This window comes from Chionomys nivalis, chromosome 1 (genome assembly GCF_950005125.1).
Source record: "Chionomys nivalis chromosome 1, mChiNiv1.1, whole genome shotgun sequence".
NCBI classification, from domain to species: Eukaryota; Metazoa; Chordata; class Mammalia; order Rodentia; family Cricetidae; genus Chionomys; species Chionomys nivalis.
In genome coordinates this window covers 88,188,822-88,208,638 of record NC_080086.1, presented here as the reverse complement: position 1 = coordinate 88,208,638, position 19,817 = coordinate 88,188,822, and the positions used below count along the sequence as shown (strand labels likewise).

General features: G+C 33.8%; 1 protein-coding gene across 2 annotated transcripts in view; it reads left to right on the top strand.

Annotated features, from left to right (window-relative positions):
- Ccser1 (coiled-coil serine rich protein 1) overlaps positions 1-17,981 on the top strand; it is a 1,171,018-nt gene extending 1,153,037 nt beyond the window's left edge. For both annotated transcript variants that reach the window (XM_057763688.1, XM_057763695.1), the window contains one exon: positions 13,274-17,981. In XM_057763688.1, coding sequence (XP_057619671.1) covers positions 13,274-13,759 — 486 coding nt within the window. In that variant the 3' untranslated portion in view covers positions 13,760-17,981. The remainder of the gene's footprint in view (positions 1-13,273) is intronic.
- The last annotated feature ends 1,836 nt before the right edge of the window (positions 17,982-19,817 follow it).

The following is a 19,817-nucleotide window of genomic DNA, read 5'->3' as shown; positions in this document are numbered from 1 at the left end:
GCCACACAGATAATCCAAGCTTTACTACTGTCTGCTACATATTGAGGACCAAGTTCTGTCCCATGGAGGCTCCACAGCAGTCGATCAAGCATTCCTAAGTTTCCGTACAGTTTCTATATTGATTTCTTCAGAGACAGCTGAATCATTTTCATGTTCACATGTGCTTTTACTAACAATATCTTCTTTCGAAATAAGTTCTGTTTACTGTGTTTTCTGTCCTGCCCAGTTCCCATAATCATGAAGTCCCAAAGAAATCACACAGAGATCTACATTACTTATAAATTGACTGGCCCATTAGCTCAGGCTTCTTATTAACATTTATAATTTATATTAGCCCATTATTCTTGTCTATGTTAGCCATGTGTCTTGGTGCCTTTTTTCTGTGAGGCAGCCATATCTTCCTTCTTCTGTGGCTGGGTCAGAACTGCCAAAAGCAGAATCCTCTTCCCAGAATTCTCCTGTTCTCATTGACCTGCCTCTACTTCTTGTCTGGTTGCCCTGTCTATACTTCCTGCTTGGCTACTGGCCAAAACAGCATTTATTTAAAATATAATTGACACAATACAGACCATTGTCCCACACCAAGGGTCTGTATGTAGCTCAGACTTTTCTCTAACTCACAATTCCACTTCTCATCCCTCCAGTTCTAACACTGCAGTTATGTGTCAACATATCCACCATTTCAAATTACTTTTCTCAAAACAAACATACTTGGCAATATTACAGACATGGAGAGATACAGATATAATATTTCCAATTTATGTTATTTTGATTTTATATTGGTGTTTTATATACTTGAACTAACTTGGATTAACATTGATGTTGTATCATCGTCTGTTATTTACTGACTTTACTACCAAAAGTTGTGCCTTTAATGTTATTTTGAACTAGTGGAATTACCTGATCAACCCATTTTAATACTATAAATAATGAAAAATGTTCTTGAAGCTTGGTTGTTATTTGTATGAAGTTACTATTATAGTTCCCAAATTTTTATCTTGATACATTGGAGCTTAATCTTTCTATTGCCATTCACCTTTGAAGCATAAAGCTTTCATTACTGTTGAAAATGTAGCACAAGATGCTACCATAATAAAAATCAGATGACTGAGTTAAAGATACTTTAATAGAAGAATTTTTTAAACTCTCACTTTTACCAATTGAGAGTCCTTCCGTATGTCAAATTTACACACTGGGGAAAAGAGGTTAACAACTGCTCTTCCACAATCTTTCTGATTTGATTCATGTATAACAGTAATGACAAGATGTTGTTTAACACTTTTTATTTCAAATTCCTTAATGTGTAATGGATAGAAAGAATATCATATTGCTTTGGTGGTTATGAAAACTTTGATATTTCTTCTGAGTAAATGTTGTACTTCATGATATTTCTTGGGTGTTGTGAGAAAGATACAACTAAAAAAACCAGCAGCTACAGATGACCTAGAAAGACTGGCATGCTCTCTATTAGAGCTGCACTCACCTACATTTAGTAATTATATATATATAGTGTGTGTGTGTGTACATATGCTAATGCACAGGATTTGGTATTTATGAATAAAGAAACGACTAACCTATGTAGATCAAATTAATGAACCTTAATTAAGGGTAATTATGAATGGGAAGAGTATTACATAATCAATAAGCTATTCCACTTAAGGATTATAGCAATAGATTATTATTTTGGAGAATTGTCCAAGTATGGATTTCTCTGAAGATTCATTTTGCGTTTCATTAATTGAGCTTCACAAAAATTTTCCATTTGTGCTTGTGGTATAATGTAAGAACATTTTAAAAATCTTTCTTGACTAATATAATAAAATTTATTTTGTATATATATCAACAAAGAAAAAAGAAAGGGACTGTAAAATTGATACTGGTGAGGCAATATTTGTTATTAAATGCCCTCAATGTTATGCTGTTTCTAAAGTGCAAGCCGTTCTGACAGGTGTAAGATGGTATCTCAAAGTTGTTTTGATTTGCATTTCCCTGATCACTAAGGAGGTTGAGCATGACCTTAAGTGTCTTTTGGTCATTTGAAATTTTTCTATTGAGAATTCTCTGTTTAGTTCAGTGCCCCATTTTTTAATTGGGTTAATTAGCATTTTAAAGTCTAGTTTCTTGAGTTCTTTATATATTTTGGAGATCAGACCTTTGTCTGTTGCGGGGTTGGTGAAGATCTTCTACCAGTCAGTAGGTAGCCTTTTTGTTTTAGTGACAGTGTCCTTTGCTTTACAGAAGCTTCTCAGTTTCAGGAGGTCCCATTTATTCAATGTTGCCCTTAATGTCTGTGCTGCTGGGATTATTCTTCGGAAAATCTAAAGTTGCTATAATATGCATGTATACATGGAATGAATGAGATAAAGACAGAAGTCTTGTTTAATCATTTCCAGGTAGTTGAAGGGGAAATGATTGCATTGAGACACTAATTCACCAGTGTCTCTAAGAGTAAGGATATTGCTTTGTTGTTAGAGTTGTTAGTATCAAGACAGATGTTCTTTGGTGACTTCTTTGCTGTAATCCTTCTATTGACATATATGATTATATAGATTGGCTTTATGACATTTCTTTCTCTTTTTGTCTTACTTTTTTTCTTCAAATGTAAACATAGAATTTTATTTTTAAAGAAAGGAAGTTTAAGGCAATACAGGCAATGATATAAACTTTAGGAAAAAGTATTTTGGAACCAAATAATATACTTTTGTCTAAAGTCAATGAATAGCTGCAAAATAAAATGTTTCCTTAGTTATTAAAAATTCTAAAACTATGTATCATCTTTGCAGTTTTCATAAAATAGTATCAAAGTAAATACAATAGCATCATAGATAATAACTACCAGATATGAGAATATCTATATTTATAGAAAAGCAATTTGAGTCCATAACAACTGTTATGTCTCTTATTTCTCTGTTCATTTTTTTGTCTGACTGACCTGTCCAGTGGTGAGAGTGGAGTGTTAAAGTCTCCCAGTATTAGTGTATGGGGTTTAATGTTTGATTTAAGCTTTAGAAGTGTTTTTTTTACATAAGGGGGTGCCCTTTTGGGGGGACATAGATGTTTAGTATTGAAATTTCCTCTTCATGGATTTTCCCTGTGACTAATATGAAATGTCCTTTTGTCTGTTTTGATTGATTTTATTTTGAAGTCTATTATGTTAGATATTAGGATAGCTATACCCACTTGTTTCTTAGGTCCATTTGATTGGAATATTTTTTCCAACCCTTTAATCTGAATGATATCTGTCTTTGAGGTTGAGGTATGTTTATTGTATGTAGAAGAAGGATGGATTCTGTTTTTGTATCCAATCTGTTAGCCTGTGTCTTTTTATAGGTGAGTTGAGTCCATTTATATTAAGGGATAATAATGACCAGTGATTGTTATTTTCTGTTAATTTAGATTTCATTGTTTGTGATGTCAACATTTGCGTTTTTCCCTTCTTTGGGTTTTGCTGCTAAAAGACCATCAATTGTCTGTGTTTTTCCTGATGTAGTCAACTTCTTTGGGTTTCAGTTTTTCATATATATATATATATATATATATATATATATATATATATATATATATAGTGAAGGGTTGTGTTTGTGGCTAGGAATTGGTTAAATCTGGTTTTGTCATGAAATACCTTGTTCTGACTTTCTATGGTGATTGACAGTTTTGCTGGGTATGGTACTCTTGGCTGATATCCGTGGTCCCTTAGTAACGCATGACCATGACCTTCTGGCTTGCATATCTTTCTTTAGGTTGGGAATATTTTCTTCTATGATTTTGTTAAATATATTTTCTGTGCTTCTGAGTTGAACTTCTCCTTCTTCTAAACCTATTATTCTTAGTTTTGGCCTTCTCATAGTGTCCCATATTTCCTGGATATTTTGGGTTAAGCTTTTGTTAGATTTAATTAATTAATTAATAGAACTGATGATTCTATTTTATCTATTATATCTTCAATGCTTGAGATTTTCTCTTCCATCTCATTTATTCTGCTCTTCATGCTTGCATTTGTGGTTCCTGATCGTTTTCTCATGATTCCTGTTTCTGTAATTCCCTTGGCTTGTGTTTTCTTTATTGTCTCTATTTCAGTTTTCAAGTCTTGAATAGTTTCTTTAATATGTTTGATTGTTTTTTCTTGGTTTTCTTTAAGGGACTTGTTGATGTCTTCCTTTTTTTTTTTTTGTCTTTTCCTCCATTTCTTTGGAGGGAATTTTTCATTTCCTCTTTAAGAGTTGCAAACATTCTCTTGAAGTTACTTTTTAGGTCATTATCTTCTGCTTCATCTATATTTGATTGTTAAAGTCTTCCTTTTGTAGTATCTTTAGTATTTATTGGTGTTGTGTTGCTCTTTGTGGTGTTGCATGTGTTCTTATCTTTTCTACTCATCTTTTCCTCTAATAGTTATGGTTGGGGCTGTTGACTAATCTTCTAGGTGCCAGAGAATCCCAGGCTTAGATGGTTGTTCCTCATAGTACAGTCAGTGCCATGATTCTAGTTATCCCTTGATCACTCTGTTACTGGAGGTCACTCGGCACTCCTGGACTTTTCTCTACTTCCTTGAAGTTTGTTGTCTCAGGTCTGCTCTAGCCTAGGTTGCCAGATTTGACCTGGTTCTGTAAATCCTGGTCTGGATCTGCTCCTGCAGAGGTCCCTGGCTTGGATTTGGTCCTGTAAAAGTCTCTGGCCTTGTCTTACATTTTATACTGATACTTAAACTGATTATAGTTTTCTTCCCAGAAATACTACCTGATTCTTTCCATCTCTTCGGTAAGAAACAACACTCTTGTTATAAAACAAAGAGGCATCTAAATAATAATAAAATAAAGTAAGATAAAACAAAGACAACAAACCATAATACTACAAACAAATAGAAGAAAAGAGTGAAAAGAAAAAGCACAAAAAAACACATATAGACACAGATACATACACACTCATATGCACAAGAAAGCCATAAAAATATAAAGCTGGAAACCAAGTTGATACACAAAAGACCTGAAAGTTTTTAAAAAGCCCTGACATTCAATATATGCGAGTATGTATTTCCATAATATTCATCTTGTCATTTTTTCTTGTGCCTCTGCACTCTTTGATAGTGTACCGTCCCTTCCCAAGCACATGACTTTGCATTCATTTCTCTGCATTCCCCTGCTCAGTGAATTTCATTGGGATTGTTTTCAGAATCTTTGGTTGTGGTTAGTTGAAAGAAGCAGAAGCATATGCACTATGTAAGGGACATTAGATATTATCAGTGCATAAATACTGGGGAAGATGTGAGACCAATGAAAGCTTCCTGTTCTGTGAAAAGAAGTCATAGGCCCTTCCTCCTGTACATAACTACAGCCCATGCGACTTCTAGAGTGCAAAGACCACTTCATGCCCTGACGTTAGCCTTCTCAGTTTCCTCATCAAAGCACATTTTTTTTCTAACTTTTACATGCTTCTTTCCCCTTCTTACAAATCATTCCCTGAGCCTTTGAGTGTATGGGGAAGGTTAATATATTGTTCCTTTCATAAGGACAGGATGTGCTTATCAAATTGTCTCCTAAGTGGCCATGATGATACTCATAAAGTAATATTGTTGTCCGTTCCTTCCAGAGAAGATCTTTTGGCAGTTGCTGGTGTTAGTTGCAAACAACCTTATCTAGTCAATGCACTGAGACTAACTGGGTAGTAAATGTCTAGCGAACATTTGTTTTAAATTATCACCTTATATTTAATTTGTTTATTTTTCTTTTCTTAGTGATATGAAAAGAATTGATTTAAGTTAGAGTCATATAGAGGAGCCTATATGTCCCAGTGAGGACATGAAATAAAGGGCATTAGCATAAGGGAGAAATACCCGATCTTCTTATAATGTGTACATGTGACCACATCATCAGATATTTCTCCATCATTTGATACTTTGCTATCAACCCTGAATACATAATACACTAACTGCTTTACCTATGTGGTAAGAAAGCTGAAATAATACTGTGATTTGGATAAAAAATTGTGATATGGAGGAAAAATGTTGCTAGATTTTTGTTTAATTCCAATTTGATTGTATTTTTAATGGACTGTTTTTTAAAGAGAAAGAATGTATGAAAGTAAGGTGGATAGAAAGGTAGGGAAGATGTGGCAAGAGATGAATGAGGGAACGTGTAGTCAGATAATATTTTAAAAATATATTTTTAATTTTAAAAGAAAATCAAGTTTAAGAAATCAAAAAGAAAATCCATTTTAAGATTGTAATTCTAAAAGTTTCTCAGAAATTAACATCACTTGTATAGTAAGTCACTCATTTTTCTCTGTGATAAACATATGTATTATTTTTAAATAAAACAGGTAAAATAAAATATATGTTTTCCATCTTAGTTTTTATTTAATGCACTGTAAAATTTAATTCAAAAATACACATGCAGAATGCTAATAAAATTTTAAAGATTAGGTATTTTAACTGAAGATATATTATCTGCTATTAATCCCCATAATCCTATAATTAATTGAAAATATGTATCATGTAATTGGATGGTCAATGTAGTAAATGCAGTGTTTTGCCTTATAATTCTTCCTACCTCTGATGGAAACTCATACATACACACACACACACACACACACACATTTACTCACTTATGCAATCACACAGTAGAACACACTTTCTTTTCCCTCTTTTTCTCTTTCTCTCTCTCTCTCTCTCTCTCTCTCTCTCTCTCTCTCTCACACACACACACACACACACACACACAAGTCATTCCTTCTTTAACTTAGTTTCTGAAGATATTGGTGACTGATGGCTCTTAAGTAGCTCTCTCTTGAAGCATTTTTTCTAATGAATATAAAATTGTACCCAAAGTCTAGTATCATCTAATAATGCCTTAGATGAGTCTTGTAAACAGACTACCATGTGTTTATCAGAACATAAGGAAGCATCTCAACTACACACTTGCCTAACTGATCCATTGGCATGGTTTACTTGCATATGATTTACTCTCTCCCTCTGTCTGCCTCACATTTTCCATTCCTTTATAACTGTTGGCTAGAAAATATTCCCTAATAAACTTTTATAAATATCTTTGATAGAGTTTGTTTCTTGGGAACCAATGTACAGTAATAAATATGAAATTACTAATATTAGAGAGAAAATTACTTTTGTTTTGATATAGATTCTTTAGAGTCGTTAGCTACTAAAAGATGGAATAAACACTTACCAAAATAATTTTATGGTCTATTACTTGCTTTATATTTTTTCTCCTTTTCTGATTATTATAACTACTGTCATCAAGAATAAATGTTATATGACTATTTTCAAGGTACAATACTAGGCATTTTCACTTTCACATTTCTTGGATGTTCAAAATAATCTTTGATGGAGATGTTAGTGGAATACAAATCTTCTTTTTATGAATAAGAAAATTAAAAAAAAATACTAAACTCTTTGTGGCCATTCAGAATGTTTCTTATTCCAGTTGAGTTTAATATTAAATTTTAAGCTCCCTGAAGGCAGGATTGGAGCCCAATCTTTTGTGAATATAGAACAATTACCCACCATGTACCTGACAGATGGAATGATTACCTAATTTAGTATAATAAAACCTTGGAAGTCAGAAATTGAAATAAAGTTATGTAGAATCCAGGGAACTTGGAACAATTAGCTGACACTCTCTCAAAGTTCTTCAGGAATGTCCAACATGGACAATACCCCTCAAATTCCCCCTAAGTCTATTCCTGCCTTTTCTAAAATACCTGCAAAGTCCTTTGAGAACTTTATAGTTAATTCCTGTCATCCAATAGCTGACTTCATCCTAAATTCAAGGTTATTTTATAGACACAGTGGAATGCATGGATGGACAATTCTTCTGCAACATTTACCCCTTTGGTCTAAATAAAATTTAGAGAAATTTCTCTTTTAGGTGCCCTGTCCCAAAGAGTTCAAAGTTTTGTCTCTACTTTCTACCACAATTTGGAAGAAATGCAACTGTAACTATATAGTCATCAGCCCAAGCAAGGAACGGAAAAGGATATAATAACCTGGGTAAATAGGAAGTGCTTAACAAGCAACTTCCAAAATTAATAGAAACGGCAGAAACAGCTGGCTGCCTAAACAGTCACACAAAGTTTATCTGTAACATCAGGGTATCCATCTACAGCCTATAGACCTAGTAATCTGACAGATATTTTAAGAAGCAGGGAATTTTTAAGTACTCTACCCTGTCTTGGCAAAGTCTGATATGCGCCTATTTTGCATTCTGATGATCCAGCTTGAACAGTATACTGTCAGCATCTAAGACAATGGCAGTTTTTTTTTTTTTGTCCAAATAGATACCTGTTACCATAAAGAAAACAAACTCCATATGGAGTTTCTTTGATACCTATCATCCTCTTTTGAAGCAAATTGGTGCTGTCAGGAGCAGGCATGTCTCATTTCCATGAAAACCTTTAGGTTATTAAGCATATTAAATACCATATTCTGAAGGTCCTTGAGGTATTTGAAAACCATCTTTCTATCTAAATATACCTGTGTACAACATTGAAAACATACCTAAAATGATTATAAGTTTGACTATTATAGATGAGTATTATCTACATTTCTTAATTATATGTTACATTTTAATTGAGCTGCATATACATAATACCCAAACAAGAGTAGGGGCATACATAAAGTATTAACAAACGTAACCTAAAATTTGTATCAATTTATAAAATACATACAAATGTAAATTATTTAGAGATTAATATATTTATTAAATTTAGTGAGGTCCAATAATCTACCTTTCTACATATCATATCTCCTCTTTTTCCTTTAGAAAGAGATCTTTGAATTTAAATCTGTTTAGCTTTTTTTTCTGACTATGACCAATAACAACTTTTAACCTATCCCCATAAACAATGATAAGCATCCATAATCCATTAATTATCCAAAACCTACACATGCCCCATCTCTTGGGAATGTGGGTGTAATTCTCTAGACTGCATCCTACTGTCTGTGGGCACTGGTATTCTTGGGGAAATCTTGGGAAAATCTGGATAATTGTTAGGTCTTGGGTGAAACAGTTTGGGAGGCTGGACCATCTCAGCTAGTACCCTTGAAGAAGTTTTGGATGCAGAATTCTGAGGAGACTATAACAGAATCATTTTGAGATGCTGGATCACCTGGGCTATCTGTTTTTATTGGTATATAGTCTCTTTGTTCTTAAAATAGATAAACTTTTAAAGGTGACATACATGTCCATATTAACACAAGCATAGACTGTGTGTTGTACACAAGTCAGGCAAAAATAATTTTTTGTTTATATTTGAACAAGTAAAATTCATGTTAAATGATTTGTAGTTTTTCTTTGTTTATTTCTTTATGTCTGTATACAGGATTTTTAAGGTATCTTTCCAATCAAACATGACCCAGATTAACTTGACAGGAATCCATAGCCTTTCATTACCTGTAGAAATCAAAATATAACCTTTCCCATAAAGTAACTTACCTTTTGACTTCCATTTTGCAGTGAAGACATTTTAAAAATATGAGTTAGTTTAATATAGCAGTTTTAATGATTCAATGTGTCTTAGCAGCTGTTGTTCCTTCATTAGAAATCAGAAAATCTAAAGACAACAAAATAACAATAAAGATACAGACTCTATGTTTCCCATATACACATTTTTCTTATTATATCTTTTTAGTTTTTATTTTACTTTACTCCTTTTTTAAGGACGTTGTTATTTTTAAACTGTTTTAAAAACTATGATGGTATTTATTTTCTCTTCTCTCTCCCAAGTCTATTTATATTTTTAAACATACTATAACCTGCTTAGAGGCCTTTTTTTTTCATTTATTTGTTTTGTTTCTTTTTTTATTTGGATCTGTCTGTCTTTACTGTGCATCTGTATTATTCTTTGATTGTATGAGGTGAATCTTAAACTACTATGTCAGCCACCACCACTGCTCAGCTTAGTGAGTGGAGCTAGCACATGGCACTTAGCAGCTGACTCCATCCCATAGGCGGCTTCCACGAGATGCAGCCCTGAAATACTTCTGGCATGAGAGGCACAAGACAAGGAAGCTGCATTTGGCTCTGATTCTGTATGTTTAGAACTTTTTTTTTTTTTTGTCTTTCTCAAGTCTTATGTGCATGTAGGTGCTAAACATTTGTTTGGGGACCATTTGTAGGCAGAGTTTTCTGTCCCCCTAGCTAGTTCCCAAATAACCACACAGAGACAGTATTAATTATAAATGTCCTAATGATAGCTTAGTCTTGCCTTTAGAAGCTCTTATAACTTAAATTAACCCATTTCTATTAATCCATGTGCTGCTATGACTCTTTTAATTTATGTATGTACTTCCCATCCTAATCACTATGCATCTCATGTCGATTTGCTCGAGACTCCATGCTTCTTCTCCCCATCATTTTCTCTGCCCCCAAAATCCTGCCTAGCCATCAGCCAATCAGCATTTTATTAACAATGATAGCAACTTGTCTTCACAGTGTACAGAATGATTATTCCACAGCACCACCTTATTCAGCTCCTGCATCAGAAGTACTCAATAAAGCATATTGCATTAGTAAATGGTTGCTTCAAGTCTTTGACTACAATATTGTTCACTCCTTTGTTGTTATGTCCACTGTAAACTCTGCTATGCTGTTGAACATAACAGAACTTTTGAAAATTCTGAGGTGTCAAGAGCAACACATTCCAAGAAAGTGGAAACAAATGACTTAGCTACGTATTTTATATAAAAATTAAGAGAGAAATTTTATTTTGTTTATTTTTTTGTGATAGAGCCACTGTAGATGTTGGTACTAAACAATGCATTAGAGAATGAACAATAAGGAGTCTGTGGTATTCAATTGTTGAACCATGTATTTTTACTAAAATTGTATATTTGATGTCATAAAGTATCCAAGTAGGACTAAAATGATGATATCAAGAAAATAATACTAATTTACCTAACTGTGCTATTAAAGCAATAACAGTCAGGCCTCCATCCATCTTTTTTTACTTTCACAGAAAACTCATGTAGAAACAGAAATTAAAAAAAAAAACAAATAAATCACCACTGATATATGGTGTAGGAAGTTTAAGTGTTTGTGTGTTGCTTTCATTGGTTGAATAAAGAGACTGTCTTAGCTTTTTGATAGAGCAGCCCTTAGGTGGGCAAAGTAGACAGAACAGAATGCTGGGAAGAAGGGAAGTGTGGCAGACAGTTTCTGTGTAATTATTTTGAGTGCAAACTAGTTGGGTGGCCAGGATGAAAAGCAGATGCTCTCACTCTACAGATATAAGAGATAATGGATGTGTCACTCATATTAATGTAAACTCTCAAAATTGTACACACATATCAAAACCTTCTATTATACCCCACACATTGCCTTTAAAATAATGCTAGTAAGTAAGAAAAGATGGATTAATGGCATTATCACTCTTACTTTTCAAGGGTCTCCTTCCACTGGAAACAGAAATTTTCTCACAGTACTAAGGAGCAGAACCCACATGCCTAGCATGTGACTTCATTTGGCTACAGGAATCAAAGACAGGGTTGACTGACACTCCTCTCATGATAGAGTTAATGTGTTAGTAAACATCTGGCCACAAAGAGAGAGAGAAGAAATGGCTCAAATTTATGAGGTAGTCCAAGGCCATAAGTACTGGGGAAGAGCTATGAAAAAAAGAAAGAGAAAAGAGACTAGGAAACTCCTAAATAATTAACATAAATATTATGTTATGCTTTTAGTTCCTCCAAAGAAATGAGATATTTTTTATTAGTCTTAAGGTGGATCATAATAGCATATTGTTTCATATCTACTTCATTGCATGGAAGAGACTAAAGGGGTCAGTAAGTAAGACCATGGTACAAAATGAAAATGTCAGGTCAATGACAATTTTGAGACAAAATCTTAAGGAATAGGTCTTTGCATTTAGTTCTTCAACTTGAAATGAATGAGCAAAAGCACATAGTCAGGAACACTTGAAACACAGGAGAATGCATAGGGACTCATTTTTGTGATAATGACCTTGGAGTCTCAACTGAAATGACAATATAGTGACAGCAGATGTGAGGACATTATCAGAGTTCTTGGTATGCGATATACACTGAATAACACTAAATATTAAATAAGTAAGTTTATTTATAAATGTCAGTCAGATGCCTAGCATTGCCAGGCAAGTGGATATGTGCCATGGTGGTTTTAGAAAATGTTTAACTAGATGGTGTGATTTGCCAGTAGATGCAAGCATGAGTCTACGGAAGGAGGGCACAAGACAATTTTCAGGCATTAAGACAGACAATGCTGCTATAATGGAAGGGGAAGAATGGATTTTGAAGATGACAGTCACACTTTGCTTTGGCATGACTTAATGTGGAAGCAGTGAAAGCTCTTATGCAACAGAGTGATGACAGCTGGATAAGTAATTTGGGATATGGGCATATATAAGATTTGCAGATTTGATTTTCAATGAGTACTTAACCCTACTGTACATCATTTACATTTCTAGTTCCCGGAAATTGTGCTGGCTCCATCTGCACATGTGCCATCACACCACAATCCCCATAGTTCTGCTTTATTCTTTCCATCTGTTTCTCGTGGATTTTCTGTTATTCTTCGCAGAGATGACACATCACTTTTGTTTTATTTGAGCAAACAATAGCGCATATAGTTTCTGTTTCTACCTCAACATGTTTTCTAAATCATAGCACTGTGGGCTTTAGAGGAGTGTGATTGACAGCTTGTAGTCTTTGCCACCTCCAAAGCAAAACTAAATGAAGGACATTTTGATTCCATGCAGATCTTTAAGATTCTTGAGAGTAGGAAGATGGTATGTAATTTGGCCTGCTTTTGAAATTTAAGTTGCATCTGAAAATCTAGACAAACCATGTTCTAAAGTTTCCTCTGTTCTTCCACTATCCTTTCAGGCTTGCAATGACTTTTATTCTTTTAAGTAATTAAAGGTCTAAGTTACTATTTAGGTACAAGAAATCATGAATCTGAGAATTACTTTAATTCTCTGGGACATTGTTAAATGAGTATGTCCATAAGTAAGTTGTATTTTGTACTTATCCAATACAAAAAAGAAAAAAGTCTGTATCTTCAGATAAAAGTATAGAATTCAAATTCATGCCAACTAAACTGTTTTCAAAATGCCTTTGTTGAGTAAACTGAACATTTAATATTGTTGAAGTTTTATAATAATTCGGAATTTAATTTCATGGAGCATTCCAGTGTGTCATTGAGAGCTTCAGGTCTGTATGCAAATGTTTAGAGGCCACCTCCCTCTACACAGGATATTGTAAGACTTTTCTTTTCTGTTTCTTTCCCAGTCTACATACCGGAATCGAACCATGAGCCAAAGTCTCAGCACAAGGGACAGAAAAGCAATACATACTCCCACCGAGGACCGTTTTAGATACTCCACAGCTGACCAGACTACAAGTCCCTACAAGAACATCTGCCAACTCCCTGGTCTATGTCTAAGCAATTTCTTGAAGGAAAAGGAACTCGGAGGTGTTATGAAACAGTCAAGGGGTTCTTACGAAGCCATCACCTCAGAAGTGCCCCAGAACTCGAGGACCACTGTGGGACCAAGTTTACTGAAGCCAGCAATGAAGACAGAAGGGCTCTCCATGTTCTCAGAGAAACCAAAGGACCCCGGAGCTCTGTCCCGACAACACTCAACCTTCACAGGCAGGTTTGGACAGCCACCCAGAGGACCTATCTCCTTACACACATACAGCAGAAAGAATGTTTTTCTCCATCACAATTTACATACTGCAGAGTTGCAGACTCTGGGCCAGCAGGATGGGTAGTTAGACTTATGAACAATAGAGATGGCTACTGTTCCATGTGCCATGCAAGAGTGGTCATGTTCATTTTGCTAGTTTTATTTTTAGCTGTAAGCAAGGTCTGATGGGCTTTTTTACTTTATTTCTAAGGATGAGGATTTGAGTATATTGACTGACTAGTTTGAATTGTGCAGAAGTCTTTGCTCTCTATGGAAATATACATGCATAATGAGTGGAATTATCTTGCTGACTTATGTAGTCTATAAGTTATTTATATTTTTCCTGTATCACTTGCTATTATGCATTGAGATTTCAGAAGGTAATGTCAGATAGCTCTCTGTTTATGGTGTTACTATAAAGTAGGTTAGAGGAATGAGTATAGGAAGGAACTGTACAGTTTTAGATTAAATAGTTACTGGAAAGAGCAGAATAGACTTTCAAGCTTATACTAGAAGGCGTGTTTGTTAGTGGAATGAAGCTTGTGTGCATGTAACGTGAGATGCCTTCGTCTCTCTATTACATACATTCAAGCTTTTGGAGCTATTGGGAGGGAAGGACCATTTTTGTTTATAAAATAATTAGTTAGATTAATTAACAAAGGATAGAGAAACACAGCTCTACTCTTTACAAGATTTTGTTTGTTTAAAAAAAAAATTTCTAGGAATATAAAAAGGATCAGAGAATGAAGCGACAGAATCAACTGAACTTTGCCAAATGGCACACTTAGTGGGTATTGTCATGGATAAATGAGAACATTTTTTCTTTAAATATCAAAGATTTAGTATTCTAAAAATTATATATTCTTTTACTTCACTTTCTTTGTATTCTTAAAATATTTATTTATTTTTATATACATCTAGGTTTACTTTATAATCATTAACTGATGATGTTTTAATTAAGAAACAGAAAGACCAGTTTTTGTTTGTTTTGTGTTATTGTTTGGGATTTTTTTGTAATCTAAATATAAAATTCTGGTTATGCACTCTACTAGATGTGCAACCTAAAGTAAAATGTGTGAACGTTGGCAATTGGATCTGCAGAATCAGTCTCTAACCAAAACACTTCAGTCTCCTTTGGTGGCAAGCAGTAGTCTTTGACATGCAAGGCTTGATATTTTGTATACTTAAGTGCATAGGAGATAGATCAAAAGAGCTAACTAGGAACATCGTGCTAATTTAGTAATAGAAGAGTAACAAATAGCAGTTGCCTTAGAGAAAGATCAGGGTTAATAATTATTCACATTCAGGATTGTGGGTGTATTGCAACTATCAAAACCCTGCACGCATTCTCTAGCAGACAAACTCCATCAGCATGCGGCAATGAGATGAAGACAGGGAAAATGACGCTGCAGCCGTTAGCATGCCATCTGACTGAGCTGCTAAAATTAGAGCCACACCTAATATGCATTGCCTAATATTTAAAAAAGTATTTGAACTCTGTTATTTGGCAGAGCACCTGAGATGCCCATCCCAGCTTTAACTACTGCAGTTAAGACTATACCGTTCTGCTTTTATTTTCCTGATAAAGATGTACACCACTCAAGCTTTCTTTGGTGTTTGTTTCGTGTGTGTTTATAATTCTGTTAAACTGACACTGGAGCTAGCTCCCTAACACTTCCAGGATCTACTAGAAATCACAAAAGTCATGTGGATATGCATTGTGAGCTGGACAATATTTGTGAAATGATAAGAAAAAATGATTAGTTTTAGAATTCAACTTGATTTGTAGTGAAAATTGGCTTCTATTCTTAGAATATTTTAAAACTGTAAATACCCAAGCATGAAAACAAAACAAGTTTGGATTTTTTTCCCTCCAGGATGTAGAAGAATATACAAGGAAACAAGTACTGTTTTTTAAGTTGTATTTTGAAGTTTATAGTTATGTTTTCTTGGAAGATAGCTTTTGAATTATCCTTTGTAAGAAATAATCTATTTAAAAAATCCTGTCATTTAATAGACATTTTAATAGATGTTTTAAACACTAGTATTTTCTTGACAAACCTTTTTTAAACGGAAACATTCAAAAGGAAACCCTGGACTAACCTGTTCAATTTTGAAAGGAAGGGTATTTTTGGAATGATCACCTTGAGACTGTTTTGTATCAGTATTTTCATCACGGTTCTGGTTTCATTTGTAATACCCAGTGTGACTCAGGCCTGGAGAAGGTGTAAGCCGACTATGTTAATGCAGGTCAGTAACAAAGGCCTGGGGTTCTTTTGAAAGTTCCTCTGTGTGGCTACCCTAAGCCCTAACAACCTTGTGTGGGCATTCTTTCAGTGGATCGATTTCTTTGTACAAAAATCTCTAGTTTTCTAAGACTGTTCCACATATCAAATGGTTTTATACATTTCTCCAAGGCGATACATATCCAAAGACATGAAGCCAGGGAAAAAGTGCTTGTTTTTCTGATGAAGCAATGGTCTCCTCCTTTTTCTTCTTTGCATGTACTTGTGTAGTTAAGCTTAAAAAGACATGTAACACTTCTGCTGCAGCTCTTCTCAACACGGGGTGTGGAAGAGTCATTCCTTGAAGGAGAACTGTGTCTACCTGAAATAAATGATTCCCCCTTTTATAATCACTGGGATACGAAGCTTTCTTTCTATAAAGTCTGTGATTGCTTTTCTACGTTTTTTATATGCTAAGACTTACCACAGCACCATTCATCAATTCGCGGATAATCTTTGCCTCGCTGGAGCACCCTCATCCTTGTCTAAATTGTGCAAAGAGGCAGTGGGTCCCACAGTAAAACAATCAACAGACTTTTAGCAATGTGGCTGGGGTAAGGACATTTTGTTAGTTATTGACTTACTTATGTACAAAAAAAAAATAAGATAATAGTTAATATGAAACAATATCAGGAAATGGCATGCACAAAGTCACTTAATGTAATATGTTTACAGAGGTTGTCATGAATAATCTGGGTATCTCTCCTTGGTATTTATGCTTATATATTCTGAGATTTACCCTCAGGCACTTGTCACTACTCTCAAGGAAAATTTCACATTTTGTGTTTTCTTTTTTTATATTTTCAATAGATAAACTATTACATACTCCTTACTTCCAAAAGACTCAACACACTTTCCCCCACAATAACACATTTAAAGATGATATTCCAAAAATAATTGGTCATTTTCCACGGACTCTCCTAGTAATTTAGCAGATAAAACAACAAGGACAATTTATTAACTCATGAGTCTTATTTTCTACTTTATTCATTGTTATAGTATCAATTTCCTTATCAATATAGTTATCAACAGAAATACCTGCTTAGGAGTACCAAATAGCCTACATTGACTCTAGAGTTTTGTTTAATAATTAATGGTTTCTAGTGCCATCTTTATCTACGCACATTTGGTACCTCTAAGCAAAAAATTTAATTTACATTTGTATTATATTACCTAATATATCTTTATACATTTCTCATAAATCTTTAGTACGGTTGACCCTTTAGTTTTTCTCATTTCCTTGCCACTCATGTACACTTAAATTTTTCGATGCCCAGACACATTACTTTCTTGGTTAAAAATACTATTATCAGCACATTTTTGTAGTAGAAACATATAATTTCTTCAATGTTCTCTCTTTCTCTCTCAATACAAACACAGACTTAACAAACTCTCACACACAAAAACAGACACAGATTAAATTTAGACTATTCTTCAATGGTTATAAAATACTTCAAGACATATTGCATGACTTATATTCAAACAGGAAAATTGAAAGTAACCTCAGATTGTTCTGCTAGAATACATTAACATCCAACAAGTAAAATCATTCAAGTTTCTATATGATCTTAAAATTTCAAAATAAGTGGTGTTTTCCTGCTCTGTTCTTTTAGACAATGAGATTTCAAAAATCTGAAATGAAGCAATCAGGTGTACTTCATAATTACCTGTAATGACTAGACATTTGTCAGTCTATTTGCTCAGACACAGAAAGTATCCTTTTGACTGTGAGCACCAAGCACTATAAAGAATAGGATCATTCATTTTCTCTTTTGTTATAAATTTATACTATGTGTTCTGATCATGCTTTTTACTCCTCTAGTCTCTACCCATGTTCCATTCACTCAATTTTATGAATTCTTTCTCTCTCTACTTAGAAAACAAACAGGCAAAAGAAACAAAAGACTACTACCAGCAACAAAATTAAAGATAATTATGAAAAAGCACAACCCACACAAACACAAGTGCACACAAACAAAAACCATGAAAACACAAATTCAGAAACAATAATATAAAAGCAAAAGACACAAGATTTAAAGAGAAAAGCCCAAACAAAACAATATGATAGATTGTTTTCTGTGGTTATCTTCTGCTAGGTATGTGGCCTATGCTTAAGTGTGGGTTATATACCTATTGAGACTCTACTGGAGAAAACTAGTTGTTTATAAGAAGTTGTCAATTGGAGACAGCTTCCTGGTTAGGGATGGGAGTTTGTGTCTTCGTTCCCCTCTCTGCTCATGGACCCCATCTAGTTTGAACCATTTTCTTGATGAAAAATTGTATTGATATTTCAATAATAAAAAATAATTTCACATTTTTACATTTTAATAATGCATATAAAATATTATCTATTCTTTAAAATAATCTCATGGTTATATAAAATATCTTTTATGGTTATTATTTCTCTAACACAGCCAATACTCTCCTATCTCTTATATAACTGGTAAAATACACCTCACAGAATTAAGTATAAAAAGTAAATCTCATGACATAAGTGAAACTGAAAAATCTTATCATTCATATAATAATGAAAAATCGAAAAGAAAATTTACCAAGAAATTTATTTTGAATTATTAATGTAGCCAAGTGTGATGATCAAGACATCACAACAATAATACAGTAGAGTATTCCTTTAAGTATTAAATAGATTTTCCAATAAGTCAGATGACCAAAATAGAAAAAATTAAAACAAACATATCAGTATTTATAAAATACATATGTAAATTCAGTCTTGAATTCTACTAGAAGACTGTAAAACAATATTCTGTCCCAAAAATTTGGATTGATGCCACATGAACTGAATGGATCATTTTATTGCACTTACACTAGCTATTTACACTGACAACTCCTCAAAGTTACCTTCGCACAGACAGAATGTATGCCCTACGCTTGGGTCCTCCAGAATCAAACAAATATAATTTAATACACATGGCAAAACCTTAGGAACATTTCACACTCTAAACAATGTGTAGTCTTGTTTTCATTTTACCATAATGGTATTCTTTATAAGACTATGAGGCTAATCAGTACTGTCCTGATTGTCACTAGAAACTTCAAACTAAAGAATTTTTGGTCATAATATATTAAATGAAATTCTTCTATTAGTAATTGTAATATGGAGTAACATCCATAATTGTCTGTATGCTGTTGTCAAGAAACTACATTCTAATATATACTTGATTTCCAATATGAAGTCAGAGAGCTTACAAAATGTTTACAAAATGCAGTAGGTCAAGAAACAGTATGTCAGATCACTTATGAGAAACTAATATCTGATTATTTAGTGGGGTTACAGCAACCCTGATTCCAAACATGGAATGGGTGGGAAAATGTCCATGATGTTAGATGAAGACGTCTGGAAGCTAATAAGCCCATCTTCATCGGCTTATTCATAGAATCAGTAATCCACACTAGATTTCAGAGTAATCATGCAACTATATTAAACTTTATTTGGAAATACTGCAAAGACACAATCTGATTTTACTCAAGTTGTTTGCTTGCATCTTTCATGAGAGGCTGTGCTGCTCTTCTTACAAAGTTTAGTTTTGCATTCTTGGGAACCAAGGACCAAATAAATGTACTTGAATCTTTCTACAAGAAGTGGTCAAATATTTCCTGGCATATTCAGGCTCATACAAAAATGAACACTTTGTCATTGTACTTTAAAGGAAATAAATTGAAGAGTTAGAATGTAGGTCTAATATGCTCAGTTCAAATAGTATATCTAATAGTTTCTTAATGTGTTCCTTTGGTGAGCCTCTGTGTTACTTCTGACATTTGTGGGTAGGATCACAATTTTGTGGAAATAAAAGAAGATAATAGCTATAAAAACCCTGGCATAGAACATATATTTAGTTG